The 16,336-nt window shown below is 51.3% G+C and overlaps 2 protein-coding genes across 3 annotated transcripts in view; one reads left to right on the top strand and one right to left on the bottom strand.

The window, feature by feature from the left end:
* Positions 1-587: 587 nt before the first annotated feature.
* On the top strand, positions 588-13,848 carry Proz (protein Z, vitamin K dependent plasma glycoprotein). Its single transcript, XM_006981305.4, has 8 exons — positions 588-997; positions 2,851-3,014; positions 4,590-4,614; positions 5,239-5,352; positions 7,251-7,382; positions 7,722-7,807; positions 10,612-10,729; positions 11,501-13,848. Exons 1-8 carry the CDS (start codon positions 814-816, stop codon positions 11,989-11,991), a joined length of 1,314 nt encoding a protein of 437 aa, XP_006981367.2. The 5' UTR covers positions 588-813; the 3' UTR covers positions 11,992-13,848.
* A 1,259-nt stretch (positions 13,849-15,107) lies between these two features.
* The window catches only part of Pcid2 (PCI domain containing 2), a 29,867-nt gene continuing 28,638 nt past the window's right edge, over positions 15,108-16,336 (bottom strand). The window contains exons 13-14 of one of the 2 annotated variants that reach the window (XM_076553723.1): positions 16,135-16,268; positions 15,108-15,858 (exon numbers count right to left, since the gene is read on the bottom strand). In XM_076553723.1, the coding sequence (XP_076409838.1) occupies positions 15,722-15,858; positions 16,135-16,268 (271 nt within the window). In that variant the 3' untranslated portion in view covers positions 15,108-15,721. The remainder of the gene's footprint in view (positions 15,859-16,134; positions 16,269-16,336) is intronic. The other variant, XM_006981304.4, reaches the window with a different exon arrangement.

Genomic DNA, 16,336 nt, shown 5'->3' with positions numbered 1-16,336 from the left:
ACGAGCGCATCATGTTAGACCTCGCTCACCACTACAAACATTAAGAGAATCACCGATAATTTCAAAGCAAACAGAAAAGCCAGCACCCAGATCCTGAGTGTCAGGGCCGAGAATGGGAACCCCAGATTTAGCGAGGCATCTCCCCTTGTGGCTCTGGCAATCAGGACCCAGGATTCCTGTGGTGCTGGTAATGTGGGCACAGGCTCCCTGGGGTGTGATGGGACCCAGAGTGCGGATTCCCAGAGCAGATGGTGACGGTTTCTAGACTGAGCGCAGAGGCAGCCTCCTCGCTCGGCTCTGCTCCTGATCCAGAAACAAGACCTAGCCAATGGCAAGAGAAAAGACTTCCTTCCGAATGGAGGAGGCTTTCACAGAGGCCATGCCCCTCCCAGTGCTGAGGAACGTGAACCCCAGATGTCTTTGGTGTTTTTTTGTATCCTGGATGGACTGGAGAAGCTGATTCTGGGGTAGACACGCTGTCCACCAGCCTTTAGACCTTGCCTGCCCTGCTTACCCGCCCATCTTCATCTGACACTGTCTCGTTCCCCCCGTCAATTCTCTGGGCCCTTCCTTTGCAAGGCTACACATTCCTTGTGGTGGCGTCCTTCCCCCTCACGGCTGGGTCCGGACCCAGGATGGCACCTTGCAGGGAAAGAAGGCCACCTGCACGGAGGCGCCTCCACGGTCCCCTCCATGTCTACCTTCTCCTCCCACCCTGGCTGCCAATAAATGCAGGAAGGGAACAGAACGGGGGTGCATCTCCTACACAAGCCCTCAACATCTCGGTCCACGCGTCACTCACTCTAGCCCTCTATGTGTTCTGAGGCACACGTTGACCACTGGGCCTCCCGGGGCCCTGGACTTTGTCTGTCTGCAGACTTTGCCCTGCCTGGGCCAGCCGGGCTCTGGGTCAGCATGGCTGGCTGCGTCTCGCTGCGCCGGGGCCTCCTCCTCGCCTTCACCCTCACCCTTGTCCTGCACCAGGCGGAGCTTTCAGGTAGGCACTTGCTGCTTTTTTCTTTTAAAAACATTTTCTTTCTTTTTTTTTTTTTTGTATATTCTATGTATTTCATGTAATACAATTCTATAGTATTTGTCCTTTTTTTCGAATGTAAAAACATTTTATGTACAACTGCAGGAGAAATAATACACAGATAGCCTGAACATAAAACAAAAACATGTTCTTAAAGCTGGGACCTCATTCTATAGCCCAGGCTGGCCTGGAACTCACTATGTAGTTCAGGCTAGTTTCAGCTCTTGGCAATCCTCCTGCCTCAGTCTCCTGAGTGCTAGGACCACCAGACCTAGCCATCTCCTCCTTGGCACAGCCCCAATGGTTCTATAGATGACACTGTCTCTAGGGGTCCTAAAGGACAAGCCACATTCTCATTCTCCCTCCTGAAGGTCGGTATGGATCTCATTGCCATGTGGTAAGAGCTGTTGAAAGGGACAGGGACCTGTCGAGCCAAGGGCAGCCTAAGTCATGCAGGACAAGACCTGGCTGGGCACCCCTTAGCCGAAGCTGGGCTGCAGCCTGTCCATCTAGATGTCGGGGTTCTTGTTCTGTGCCGAAGGACTGCAGGGGACAGCTAGCCTGAGCCTTGATCCATGTTGCTCTTTCCATCCTGGAGTTATCTAAGCCTCCATTCCAGCCTCCGGGAGTGTCTATGCCCTCCTTTCCCCGACCCTGACTGCAGCCCACGGCTCCTCAGCTCAGCTGCGGTTCCAGGCCGCTAGGCTCTACCCTCTCTGCCTCCCACACCCCCTCCATCCACACCTGACATTCCTCGTCACCTGTCACTTCATGTGTAACAGTTTGCTCAACGCCAACTCCCTGTGAGGGTGGAGCCCGCACGGACAAGTCCTGCACGCTGGCTCTCAGCACTGGCCCGGGCCCCTAAGCCCGACCAAAGTTCTCAGAAAAATCACTGTTGTCGGGTTGAGCCCTGCTGAGCCTTTGTGATCCACATGTGCCCCAACTTTAGCCAAATGGGGCTTCTTGGTACCTTGCATACTGGTGTGGGGGAAAGACAGCTTGCGTACCTGTCCTCGCCCTGAGTGCTCCTCGTGAGCAGGGCTATGTCTCCAAGCCCTGTGGTAGCATCACTGTCCCTGGGGTGGATACAGGCATCTTGGCACATTAACACCCAACTGTGGTGCGGCTCTGAGGAAACCGTCCTCTCCCCTGACCACTGCCCAAAGTATCCAAGGGGGCAGTATGGGTAGGAGATGCTCAGAGCCCAACAGTATCCTGTGAACAGGCAGGAAGGAGAACTCTGTGGATCCGAGCTCTGTCTGAGGGAGCTCGCCCGAGCCCACACTCATGGGAAATGCTCCAGAGGCGTCTGTCTCGGTCGGCCTGCTCAGGGCTCTTTCCCACCATGGAGAGACCACTCAGTCCTTGCATTCCTTTACTGGGTGTTCACATACAGACACTCTCCACTCTCCGCGAAGCACCTACTCCATGGGTCTGCCCACAGGTGGTGCATTTTTGCAACACCGAGATTGGAAAGTGCCAGTGTAGATAATGTTGAAGCGAGCGGTGATGTGCCTGTCCCAGATCATGCTTTCTGCCTGGACCCTCACCTACTGCAGCTAACTGAGCACAGCCTCTCAGGGCCTGTGTGTGTCTGCCTAACCCATAAGGGCCATCTGCCCACTCAACACAGAAAATACCTGCACAGCATAGGAATGACCAGCTAGCTGGCCCTGAAGAGGAGCACAGACCAGGCCCTGCTGAACAGGAGGGAACAGCATGCTCCAGCCGAGGCACCGTGTGTCACTGTGTGACAGAGGGCTCCCTCTTACACTGCTGCACCCCACCCCCCACCCCTCACCCCCCACCCGCAGTGTTTCTTCCGGCCTCGGAGGCACACAAAGTTCTGGTGAGATGGAGACGTGCTGGTTCTTATCTCCTGGAAGAAATCTTCGAGGGCAACTTGGAAAAGGAATGCTACGAGGAAATCTGCAAGTATGAGGAAGCGAGAGAAGTGTTTGAAGATGATGTCTTGACTGTACGTGAGCCCCGCGAACCCTGCCCTGCGAGCCCCCTGAGCCCCCCACAAGCCCCGCGAGCCCCCCCCCCCACGAGCCCCGAGAGCCCCCGCCCCCCCCCCCCCCGCAAGCTCCCTGCCAGCCCCATGAGCCCCATAAACCCCACGGGGCACGCATGCTTTCTGACTGTTCAGGCCCGGCTGTCTCAGGGCACAGGTTTAATTCGCCCATTTCCTTGTGGTGGGGTTGGTGTGAGGCTGACTCCACAGTTGAGAAGGCCAACTTAGAGGTGGGGGCAAGCGGGCCTCAGCAGCAGGTGGGGACCACACTCTAGACTCCTTCTGCTTGGGCTACCCACCACACCGCAACCAAATCGCCAAAATCCACTGTTGGCACATGTTGGGAGAATTTTAGAAAGACAAAAACTCTTCCCTTACACACACACACATACACACACATACACACACACACACACACACACACACACCATGGTCTGGATTAGGTGAATCCTTTTCTCACACGTGCACAGACACTAACAATCAAGTAAGCATTTGGCATTTTTAATTACTCATAAGATTATCAGAAGACAGAGAGAGGGAGCCAAAACTTAGGGAACGGTGACTGTTTTCATGTAAGCACTTCAGAATACAGCTGTAAAATATTTAATAACAATCTCCCAGGCTGGGGTGAGGCGCGGTGGTGGAGCGCTGGTCTAGCGTGTAGTTCTAGTTCAGTCTCTACCTTGGTAGTAGTGTTACACGTTAACGTAGCAATATTTAAAATCGGTTGTGGATAAAACATTGGCTTCTTATCCATAGAGTGTTTAAATGGTTTTTATTTTATTATTTTTTGTTTTTTGTTTGTTTGTTTGTTTCGAGACAGGGTTTCTCTGTGTAGCTTTGCGCCTTTCCTGGAACTCGCTTTGGAGACCAGGCTGGCCTCGAACTCACAGAGATCTGCCTGCCTCTGCCTCCCGAATGCTGGGATTAAAGGCGTGCACCACCACTGCCCAGCTTTAAATGGTTTTTAAATCATAGTTTCTTAAAGATTCATACAGTATAGAGGATCCTTCTGAAACAGCCCATCTGTCACTTAATAAAAGTTTTTAAAGTAGCCCACCCTAAATTTCAATTTGCTGATTTCCTGAGTGAGGGGAAGAGCGATCATGACATCATCCACACATCATTAGGAAGTTCCAGTATGGTTTGGGGACACACCACAAGTATGAGTAGCTCATGTGGATGTCCCACTCCAGCCTCCCCAACGAACCTTTAAAATTATAACTTTAAAAAAGACGGGAATTTCAGACAATCACCAGGCATTTCCATAGAGTGAAGTAGAAAGCAACCAGGAAGGAGATGCTGTAGCTAGCTTTGTGTCCTCACACACAACATTCTCCCTCTCCATGAGACACGGTAAGTAGCCTGGTAATATTCCACCCCTGTTCAATGTAAACAGGCTGTTAAATCACACAGAAAAAGTCCACATCCTCCAGACGAGTGAGTAAAACCCATGTTTTCTTCCCCTGAGTCCATCCATGGTAGATTGAATACAGAAAGACCCCACGGTAATGTTCTTACCTTTTGCTTTGGCAGGAAAGATTCTGGAAACAGTATAATGGTAAGTGCATTCTCAGCTCTCTGGCCTGGGCTGAGACTCAGGACAATCTCCTCTGGGGCCCATGGATTCACATTCTAAACCTGTGGCTCCCGGGACCTGCTGTCTGCCCGGGGAAGGGCATTGGTCCCCAGGCTCCCGCTAGCAAGACCACAGTGAGGCCTCTGCTTTCATTGTGTTGATGTCTGTGAGTTCCTAGGCAGCCGGGGCTCAGAAAACAGACAGGAGCCCTTCTTCACCTCATAGCTCATCCTACTTCTGGGAAGGGCATGCTGTCGTCCGGAGATGGGCCAGATTTGAGAACTGTAGCTGTAACCCAGATGTTTGTCTTGGGATCTGCTCTGTAGGCTATCCTCAGGAAGAACACGGGGTGGGTGTCAACAGAAAGAGAATGAAAGTGAATGGAGAACACAGGGTGGGTGAAAGCAAGGACGCACTATGAAATGGGTAGAAGATCTTGGGGTGCGTGATAATAATGGTGAGAGATTGGGGGTCAGGGGCACATGACACCCAATGGGACAGGAAGCACCCGGAACTTGTTCTCCTCTTCCCTAGTGGAGCAAGCTTAGGATGGTCCTGACTCAAGGAGTCCACGGTGCACTCTCAGAGGCCCTTCTGCTTCCGTAGGTGGTTCTCCATGCGTCTCCCAGCCCTGCCTCAACAACGGGATATGCAAGGACTACATCCGCAATTACAGCTGCATGTGCTCCTCTGGCTACGAGGGCAAGAACTGCGCCATGGGTGAGGCTCCACCCACACCCAACCCGCGATGGGGGAGGCTCCACCCACTCTCAACCCGTGATGGGGGAGGCTCCACCCACGCCCAACCCGCGATGGGGCTCGCCAGGAGACAGGGCAGCTTGATACACTCATCTTGGGGGACACCTTGGTTCCCCTATTCCACCCCACCCCTAGAAATCACCCACAGGTGCTGGCTGTATTCTGTGAGCCTCTGTACCACCCTACCCCTCTTGAAATTTTCATAGCACAGGGTCTCCTTTTCTCCCCTTTCCCAACCATCCCCGCCCCCAATCCACAATCGGCACACAAGTTGCACAGGGCGCACACAGATGTGTCTGACTGGCATGCCAGTCAGGGATACTCTAGAGAGAGAGAAAGCAAAACAAAGCTTCATAAGTAAATAGACCCCCGCCACTTCTAAGCTGTTGGGTTTGAATGTAGGGTCTCACACAGGCGGGCACACTCTCCCACTGATAGCTCAGTCCTTTTTACTTTCTGTCTTTGATCAGGGTCTCAATATACGCCCCAGACTGACTTTGAACTTGCATGGAGCTAGGGAGGGGCTCGGAGATTAAGTGTAGCTGAAGTATTCCTGGTCCCACCTAGCTCCCACGGTCCCGCACCAAGTAAACACACAGAGGCTTATATTAATTATAACTGTTTGGCCATTAGTTCAGGCCTACCACTGACTAGCTCTTACATTTAAACTAACCCATAATTCTTACGTATGTTTAGCCACATGGCTTGGTACCTTTTCTCAGTTCTGCCTTCACATCTTACTTCCTTTGTGTCTGGCTGGCGACTCCTGACTCAGCCTTCTACTCCCCAGAATTCTCCTCTCTGCTTATCCCGCCTATACTTCCTGCCTGGCTATTGGCCAATCAGCGTTTCATTTATCAACCAAATCAGAGCAACACACATTCACAGCATACAGAAAGACATCCCCAGCAGTTAAGAGGATGGGCTGCTCTTCCCTGTTTGATTCCCAGCACCCACATGGAAGCTCACAACCTTCTATAACTCCAGTCCTAGGGAGATCTAACACCTGCTCTAGCCTCTGTGGGCACTGCACCCATATGGTACACAGACACATATAGGCAAAACACCCCTCTACATAAAAAGTAAAAATAAGGGCATTTGCTATATAGTCCAGACAGGCCTTGAACTAATGATCCTCCCCTCTCAGACTTCAGAGTAGTTGTGATAGACACCTACCTATACCACAAGGCCTGAGAAAACTCCTTAAACACCCATGCAAATGACCTCATGGAACCAAGGGAATGAATTCCTGATAACTGTCAACTACAGAAAGAAACGCATGTCCCTCTTCCCGTGACTCTGTAGCTCAGAAGCAGCACTCTGGGAGAAAAGGCTCTTCATCCCAGATCTTTGCTCCCAACTCCAGATTCCCACCCCACCACCTCCCTGGCAATGCATTCTGGGTGTCTCACCTCAGCTGCTCCGCTGCCTACACTGGTCTCTGACACCGCCCCCCCTCCTGGTCCCATTTCTGCTCTTTGAAGGAACAATCCAAAGACTGCAGCCTTTGCAGTGGGAAAGGAAACATCTAGGGACGTAGATGCGATACCAGTCAGATGTCCAGGACTGGGCGACTCCTCCTGAGGCCGAACAGAGGCGCCATCTCACTGTGTCTCCATGGACATTCCTGGGACACTTGAGTGTGGGAAGCTTTATATGAAAACTGGCAAGCTGGGGAGAATGAGGGCTGTGGACGTAGCTCCACGTTTTAATTTTTATTTATTTATTTATTTATTTTTGGACATGTAACATACAAGCAACACTGGGACAGGCGGGCCAGACCCATGCACAGGTAGACAACAGCGCTGACCATTCCACATCATCGGCGTGGCTGGTTTTAGCTTTCTCTTCCCTTTCAGCTAAAAACGAATGTCACCTCGAGAGGACCGACGGGTGCCAGCACTTCTGCCATCCAGGGCTATCCTCCTACGTGTGCAGCTGTGCAAAGGGCTACAAGCTGGGCACGGACCGCAAATCATGCAGTCCGAGTGGTGAGTTCCTACAGAGGCGGGCCATCGCGCCCCCCACGGCCCCTTCCTTCCCCGTCACGGTTACGGGGTGCAGTGCCGTGGTCAGTGGGATGTAATTGCTGACTCGGGGTTCTGGCCTCCACATGAGAGCAACCCAAGTGCCGGAAGTGCTTTGTGTCAGGAGGCCCATGACTCTATTATCCAAACTGCCCCCTGAACAAGCCTGGGAGCAGGCAGTTCAGCTTCACTTGCTCCCCATGGCCACCAATGACCTCGAGTGTGCCAGCACTCAGATGAGACTTCCGGCTAGTCCACTCGGAAAACACTGATTTTCTTCTCATGTTCCCACCGCAAATGAAGACAAGTGTGCCTGTGGGGCCCTGACTTCTAAACACATCAGGACACTGGAAAAAGACGGCCAGGATCCACCTAGCTTCCCGTGGCAGGTAACAGCGTCCGCTAACAACTTCTGTCCTGTTACAAACTCCATCTGTCATTTCCCCTTTCTGGCCCGAAACAGGTGACGACCGAGAGAATTGGGAACAAACTCTTTCCTGAGCTCCGTAGGCTCTCCTGGAGCACAAGCTCGGCCCTCTGCGGCACTTGCTCCACCTCAGAAGTGTGCATTGGTTACAGCCACCAGGCTACGCCTTGTGCCAGAGCCCAGCCAGGGGACATGGTTATCTGTGCACAGCCTCTAATCCACACACACCTCCCCCTCCACCCTCTGGCCTGGACTCCAAGCTGCTCTGTTTCACCTCCTACTTCTCTTTGTTCTCCTTGTCCACTGACCACTTAGAACTGAAGCATTCGGGGCCCACTGGCCTGACAGTCGCTCTGGGCAGTATCAGTCATATCTAGATCGATGTGATTGATATATAGAACTTCTCCCTGTCCCCAGCTCCATGCCACGCACTGTAGGTCTCAGCTACCTGGCCACTAATTTAGTCTTAGCTTGCTCTGCTTGTGACCCGGCCACACAGGTCTTGCTTTGTCTCGTGGTTTTGTGCCCCATCTTGGCTTTGATGTCCCTGTGTTCCACATTGTTCACCTTATGGGTCACCATGGCAGCCTTTGACCTCTAGATCTTAATGTCCCATAGAGCAACTTGTTCAGAAGGGTATGGTACTCACCATGCAGGCAGCTAAGAAGTTTCCGGTAGTCACACTAATATAAGTAAAAAACGGGACAATAATTGTAATGTTTTAATTCAATCCAAATATATACTAAATGTTTATAAATATAAAATATGTTAGATTTCCCTTTTCTTTATATGTATATATATATATGAGCAACATCAAATGGACTCAGTAGTGTGTGTGTGTGTGTGTGTGTGTGTGTGTGTGTGGCGAGGAAGAGGTCATGAATTTGAGAGGGAGTTGGGGGAACACACACCTCATAGGTCCGTGTGTTTAGGGCTGACCATGTGGGATAACCTATTAGGGGGCTCGTCCCTGGAGAACCCGATTCTTCCTTTCTCAGTAGTCATCAATGGGCTGTTCTTTAAGGGTGGGGCTTTGTGAAATTTCTCCACCCACATTAGCACGTCAGCTGGTGCTGTCATTATGCAGGTCTTGTTTAGGCAACTGTACTGCTGAGATTTTGTGGATGTGGCTTCCCTGTTGTGTCTAGAACACTTTATCTCACAACAGGCATCCTGGTCTGGGTGTTTTTTCTTTTTTCCACCTCTTTCCTGAAATTCCCCTGGGCCTTAGGTATAGGGGCTGCATTGAAGATGTATCGATTATGTCTGGGGACCCCACAGCCATTGATTCTCTGTATTTTGACCAGTTATGGACTTCTGTAACAGTCTCCATCTGCTGCAAAAGGAAGATAGAACTAACATTTATCAGGCTGTGCCTGACCCCAGCTAGGCCTGGCAGTGTGAACATGGTCCGGGTGGGTAAGGTTTCAGGCTCCTCTCTGTCTTAATCTGCTGCATCTAATCTGATGTGAATCCCACAACCCACACCCTGTAGCCATCATCTACAAACAACTTAGACCCTTTCTCTGCTTTGTCTCTGCTTATTTCTCTGGGTTTCTGGAATAGTAATTGCTGCTCCATCATCCTGCCTGCACCTAACAGTTCTGAGTCAGTTCCATCATCCTGCCTGCACCTAACAGTTCTGAGTCAGCTCCATTGTCCTGCCTGCACCTAACAGTTCTGAGTCAGCTCCATCATCCTGCCTGCACCTAACAGTTCTGAGTCAGCTCCATCATCCTGCCCCATACCTAACAGTTCTGAGTCAGCTCCATCATCCTGCCTGCACCTAACAGTTCTGAGTCAGCTCCATTGTCCTGCCTGCACTTAACAGTTCTGAGTCAGCTCCATCATCCTGCCTGCACCTAACAGTTCTGAGTCAGCTCCATCATCCTGTCTGCACCTAACAGTTCTGAGTCAGCTTGGTTGATTTTTCTCAATATGGAACATAGTCATGTGTTATTTTTCTGCCTGGTGACTATTAGCGGATTGCAGAACTATAATTGATTAGCTACAGAAAGCTTTGTGCTTTATAAATATACTTCAGTGATGCTCTGGAACATGGTTGAGATACCCGGAAACAGCTTAATCCAATTTACACCTTGCTTTTAGGCTTTGCTGGGGAAGGCCAGTGCAGTGTTCTGGGTTGGTTCTCTGGCTTCCCCTACAGAGACAAGACCCTACTGTGTTCCATCAAATGCTTGGCCACATTTTCAACTGGCTGGTATAGCACACTATCGCAGCCTTCATGAGCCCCGGAACTTCCCCTCTGACCCTTTAGGGTAAGCTTCCCTGGCCTTAAGTAGCTTCTCTTCACATGCTCAGTATGACCCCTGAGAACCAGGAGAGCCTGTAGCTCCCGAGTCGTCCCCTTTAGGATCCACCCGACAACTGCAGCCACCATGTCTCCCGGTGCTCTCAGGCCCTTTCCACTCGGGACTCTGCCCGAGCTACCCTTCCTGAACTGTGCCATGCAAACTTAGAGTCACAAACGCGCTGGCCCCTGGAAGATCATGGTCCCTGGTGACCAGCCCTTCAATTCTGTCTGCTTTCCTTGTTCCAGGGGGAGGGAAATCTGACAGCTGTCACTCTTCCTTGGCCAAGAAGGGCCTCTGAACCTTGGCTGAGGTGTCAGAGCACTGGTAGCCATGGAAGAAACAGTGGGGTGTGGACGCTGATTGACTGTCCCTGGTGCCCCAGACTGCCACTCGGCTTTACTGTTCTCTAATCTTACACTGGCCGCTAACAGCCATTTTCTGTTTTTTAAAGGTCAAGTTAACAAATTCCGAAGGAAAGGACTTCTGTGGTGGTGTTTTAATCCAGGAGGACTTCGTGTTGACCACAGCAAAGTGCTCATTACTACACAACAACATTAGTGTCAAAGCAAGTAAGTATTTCTCCCATGAATGTTATAAGATCTCATTATAAATAAAAAATAATCCAAAAGGAATAACATGGAAAATTTTCAACTAGAAATTTTGTTTCTAAAGCAAGACATGAAATAGCTTCAGTAACACCGAGGTAGCTGTACAATCACAAGCATTTACAGAACAAGACGTATCTAGTAGAATGTGGACACAGTGAGCCAATGCTAAGCAGCATCCAGCTCAGGCCAAATCGCAGCAGTAGAGCAGCCACCTGGCTGAGGAGGGCTGGCTGAGAGCCAGAGGAGCTGGGTTCAAATCCCTCCTCCCTATGATCTTGGGCTGCAACCCTGGATCATCTCAGGGCGTATCTGTATCTCATTTTCCATCTCCAAAGCCTGGACGATCGTTTCTCCCCACTGGGAAGTTCCCATCATCAGCTATGGCTGTGCTCAACAGCAAGTGGGAGCTTTGAAGCGAGCATGTCTCACTCTTGACCTTAAACACTCAGGCGGAGACTCACCCTGAAAGAACTAACCACGTGATGATAAGTCCTGAGCGGCCATGTTCAGACTGGCCTGGCGACGTTCCTCTTCGCCGCTTCCTGTTTTCTAACCAGCCCCCACACTGTCCTGTGTTCCAGAATAAAAATCTGACTTTTTTAGAGGACAGTGTGAAGAGGCCAGGGATATGATCTGCATTCAAGTCCCAGAAGAACGCTGCCTCTCCCCCATAGGGTTACACTGAGAAATCAGTTCCTGGAGACTAAGTCGGTTGGTTGCTCATGATTTCAGATGCTGGCCAGCGGATTGGCATCAAGAGCACTCACGTGCACATGCGCTATGATGAGGAGTCAGGGGAGAATGACCTCTCACTGCTGGAACTAGAGAAACCCTTGCATTGCCCCAGCTCAGGGCTCCCTGTCTGTGTCCCAGAGAGGGACTTTGCTGAGCATGTCCTCATCCCTGGAACAGAGGGTCTCCTCAGCGGCTGGACCCTCAATGGCACAGACCTGGATACCACACCCATGAGGCTTCCGGTCACACAGGAGGATGGGGAGGAATGTGGACAGACCCTGAATGTGACTGTCACAACAAGAACAAGCTGTGAGAAGGGCGGCGTGGTGACTGGGCCTTGGGTGGAGGGGAGTGTGGTCACCCGAGAACACAAGGGGACCTGGTTCCTCACGGGGATCCTGGGTTTGCCGCCACCAGGGCGGTCACACGTGTTCCTCCTCACCACAGTCCCAAGATACTCGATGTGGTTTAAACAGATCATGAAGTAACTGAAATCCAACAACGTGGCTAAGAGGTGGTCAGATTCTGTTAACATTGAAAGGCGATGTCTCTTTCCTTGGGACTTTAAACTTCCCTTTATTCTTAGGAATTACACACACACACACACACACACACACACACACACACACACACACACACACACACTGAAATACAACCCCACTGCTGCCCCATTCTGCTGCTCGCCTTGTATTGCCCTCACGTCTTTTTCTGATGAACCAGTAAGTCCCAGCAGTGCTACCTCCCGTGCATATGTGTTACGATGGGGAGTCTGGGGAGACCTTCTCACCGCTCGAGCCTGAGAAGCTGGCTCCAGCCACCTCTGGGTGTGGTGTGGGGCAGTCCACCGGAGTGCGCTCCCCCAGCAGTGCCAACTGCCAATCGCGCCTCAGTAAGGAGTGGGGCATGGAGCATGACCCACGCACCCACCCCATCGAGGGCAGAATCTCGTCTGGCCTGACCTGGTGCAGTCTCGAACAGGTCACCACAGCGGCTGTGAGTCTGGAAGTGAACTCATCATGTATGTCCAGATTGAACGTCTCATGGCGCTCCCCACCACTTTTCAGCTCGTATATTCTCCCTGCTTTCTCTTCCACAAAGTTCCCTGGGCCTTGGAGAGGGTGCGAGGTGAGGGGAGAGCTCATTAGGATACTCCATTCAGGACTGAATGCTCAGTGCCCTCTTCTCAGCCACCGGGACCAGTTATGGATCTCTGCATTCACTGCTGCCTATTATAAAAAGGAGCTTCTCCGGCCAAGCTGGAGAACAGTCCAGATCTATGGGTGTAAACACCAACACTTAGAAGACGATTTTTAACACGCCTGTTTAGCAAAGCAACAACGGCAGCTTCTACCCTAGGGCCTGGGACGGCCCCGGCCAGGAGCTTTTGGCCCAGATTAGAGTTCCAAGCATGAAATCCCTGCTGTGGAGCAGGCCTCAAACTCAATCAGAAAGCAGTTCACTACCCCACAGTGGCCATGCCCTGACTGTGCCGGTGGGCACATCTCGGCTGGCACGTCAGTGTTGGGGACTGGGGTCCAGCACCGGGTTGAGACCATTGATGCCTTCGCTCCGCTGCAGCGCACACAGCACCGTCCAGCACCATGGAAGCTAGCTGGCAGGGAGTTTCCCGGGTCATTTTCATCTAACCAGAGGCCCTGGGGGGGGGGGGTATGTTAAATAAAATCAGTGTCAGTCAAACCAGCTGAGTTACTGGGCGGTGAGGGGCTGTGAATGCATGTGGTTGTCACACGTGGTCTCACACACTGTAACAGACATCTCTGGGACAGAGGCATCTCAGAATTACCAGTGAGACAGCAAAGGCAGCCTAATTCTGACTGTGCATGGGAGAGAGAAGCAGAGTTAGTATAGGAAGACAACCGTGGGCCTCCTGATAAGGCTGTTCTTAGACACTCTAGGTGAAGAAAAGCCTCTCAGCTCAGTCACGTGGTGAGTGAGGCTGTGCCTTGGTACCCTCATCTGAGAGGAATGTGACCCTGCCTTTAGTCCCAGGACTTGAGAAGCTGAGATAGGAAGCTCCCAAGTGTGGAGATAGCCTAGGCTGCAGCGTAAGACCTTGTCTCAAAATATAAATTGTAAGAGGCCAGACTAGTGTACCCCTAGGCAAGAACTAGGTGTGAGCATCTGATGTTGATGTAAACTAGCCACAGTAACATATGGGTCTGTGTCCAGAAACCACAACTCCACACATAGGACGCGAGACAGCATACAAAGATGCTACACAGAGGTCATTTCTTTAACTGCCGGGTTCAACTACTTATCACTTTGAACATCAGTGCTTGACTTGGGATGTCACTTTTAATAAACTACCTGGAGACACCTGAAAATTTGATTCTGTTGTTACTAAACTCAAAAGACTGGAATCCAGGATGCTCATAGGAACGTCAATGTTTGAGTCACTGCAAGGATAACTTTATCAGAAGTTGGGGTGCTTAAGCACCCTGCTGAACAGCAGGGTCAGCTTTGCAGGATAGCTCTGCATGAGGGCAGTGCCAGACACGTACACAAAGGAGACAGGAAGGCAAGCTCAGCCCTGGTGGATCTCACCAGCTCTGCCAGCTAGGGGCCATCTCCACTGCCAGACGGCTTCTCTGCACACCGGGCTGCTGGGTGGACATGACCAGGGACATACAGCCACGGACATACTGCTCCGCAGCCAGTGTGTGGCTTAGGTGGTGTTCTCAGCCAGAAAGTGATACAGCTCATGACCCAAGGCCACACAAGGGACCACTTCCTTTGGCCTTGTCCTGGAACCCAGCTTCAGCTGCCACAAGGACCCGAGCTGTCCGCCCACATCCCACTGAGCCTGGTGTGTCCAAGCCCACACCTATCACAGGGGTGGGACACCTTCTAGCCCCCAGGACCATACTCCCCATCACGTGGAGCAGAGGCCAAACCCACCAAGTGCTGACCAGGCTTCAGATCTGGGCAATCTCGGAGTGCTGGGTGGTTTTGCCGCTGCAGGAGGATGCTGATGAAGCAGCCACATACAGGGCAAGTCCTGCTCTCTGTGCCCCCATGGAGGACACAGAAGCTCCACCACAGCTCACCTGCACAAGGACAGCTTCTGAACATGACAACTTAAATAGGCAGCCTTTCCTCCTTAGTGTACTTCTCATCGACAAGGGGACCGTAAGCCTCCCACGGGCACACCCAAGCCCTTGGGAGGGGGACGCAGAGGCGAGAAGAGCATCGTGTTCTACCAGCATGGTCTACACAGAGCTCCAGCCAGGCTATGTCTAAGGACCCCGCCCCAATAAACAAATAAATGACACAAAACAACAAGCATGCAAACAGCACCTCCGCGGAGGAGACGCACACTCTAAGAAGCAGGGAAGTTCCAGTGCGGCGGGAGAAACTTCTGCTGAGGCCAGAGGAAGGGTCTCTACAAGTGGTGAGGTTAGACGCAGCTGCAGAGGGAGGGTCGACGGCACAGTGGCCGCAGAAGGGAAACAGGCAGAGCAAGGCCAGCTGCAGCTCAGCAGAGGCCGTCACCAGAGCCGACTGCCAGGCCTTGGTCCTAGGCCCGCAGCCTTCACAACGGTCAAGAAATAAGCCAGAGCTGAAAAACTTACATCACACGAAATTCTGCTTTTTTAAAAAAAGATGTATTTACTTATGTGTCTGTGTGCCCGGGTGAATTTACGTGCACACATGTACAGGAAGGAGCCCACAGAGGCCAGACGAGGGCATTGGATCCCCTAGAACTGGAGTTCTAGATGGTTGTGAGCTGCCATGCGGGTGCTGGGAACCAAACCCAGGTCCTCTGATAGGGTAGTAATTGTTCTTAACCGCTGAACCATCCCTCCAGGCCCCAAATTCCCCTTGTTAAAAAGAAAGGTCAAGTTAACCAAGCGCTTTGAGCTGACAAATTGCTCAGATTCTGCATATGAAAATAGACATATCATGTAACATACAATAAACAATGTATTTTGTATAAATTTGGATTACTTAAAAAAAAAAAAGATAAAGCTACAAAATATTACAAAGACAGCTTCCATAAACAACAAATAAACCGAAGCCCAGCTGCCTGCTTCCTGGTAGTTCTCAAGCAGCAGCCGGCAGCAGGGGTGTTTGTCCATCGAGAAAAGGATTCCAGGTCTTGGCAAAGCTGGCCTGAGTTAGGACCATGGAGAGCCTGGGTAGACACTCACGATGGTGACTGCCGCAGCGGTCCTGGGGAAGCACCAAAGGCTCGGGCTACAGTGGACAGCTGCAGGACCGCACCCCATCCGCAGCCCTGAACGTCAGCACACCGTGGACAGTGGAGGGAAAGGGTTCTGCTTGCTGACAACCAATTTCTGATGCTGATGGGAGATGTAGCCTTTGATGTGACCCTGAAACAGAGAGAAACGGATCAGCTTACACTTCTGAGTCTCAGCCACTTCAAATATGCCAGGTGACACAATGATGATGAAAAACTCTTCCCTGGGGACAAACACATGACAGAGAATAGGAAAACTGAGGTTACACCTCTCTCTCATCACTGACCCATGTGAGGCCCTTTGAATAGTATTTCCCAGGAAAACAATTGGTTCTATGAGAAAATGCCTTCACAAAGAGAAGAAGTCTTCTGATTACATTAGCACTAGAGGCCTGCTGAGCAGGCAAACACTCACGCACCATGTATATCAAGTTGGCCAGAATGCACTGGACTTCATCTATGTCCACGTCTTCCACATGCATGAATTTCAAGGCTACCAGAAAGGCATCTAGAGACAGCTGATGAGTTTTGAGTAACAAATACCTACAGAGGAAGAGAAATCACCATAATTATCAACAGGACTCAGAACTTCAAGACCAACAAGAGCAGCC

The sequence above is a fragment of the Peromyscus maniculatus genome, chromosome 17 (genome assembly GCF_049852395.1).
Source record: "Peromyscus maniculatus bairdii isolate BWxNUB_F1_BW_parent chromosome 17, HU_Pman_BW_mat_3.1, whole genome shotgun sequence".
In the NCBI taxonomy this organism is placed as follows: domain Eukaryota; kingdom Metazoa; phylum Chordata; class Mammalia; order Rodentia; family Cricetidae; genus Peromyscus; species Peromyscus maniculatus.
This window is presented reverse-complemented; position numbering and strand designations above follow the sequence as displayed.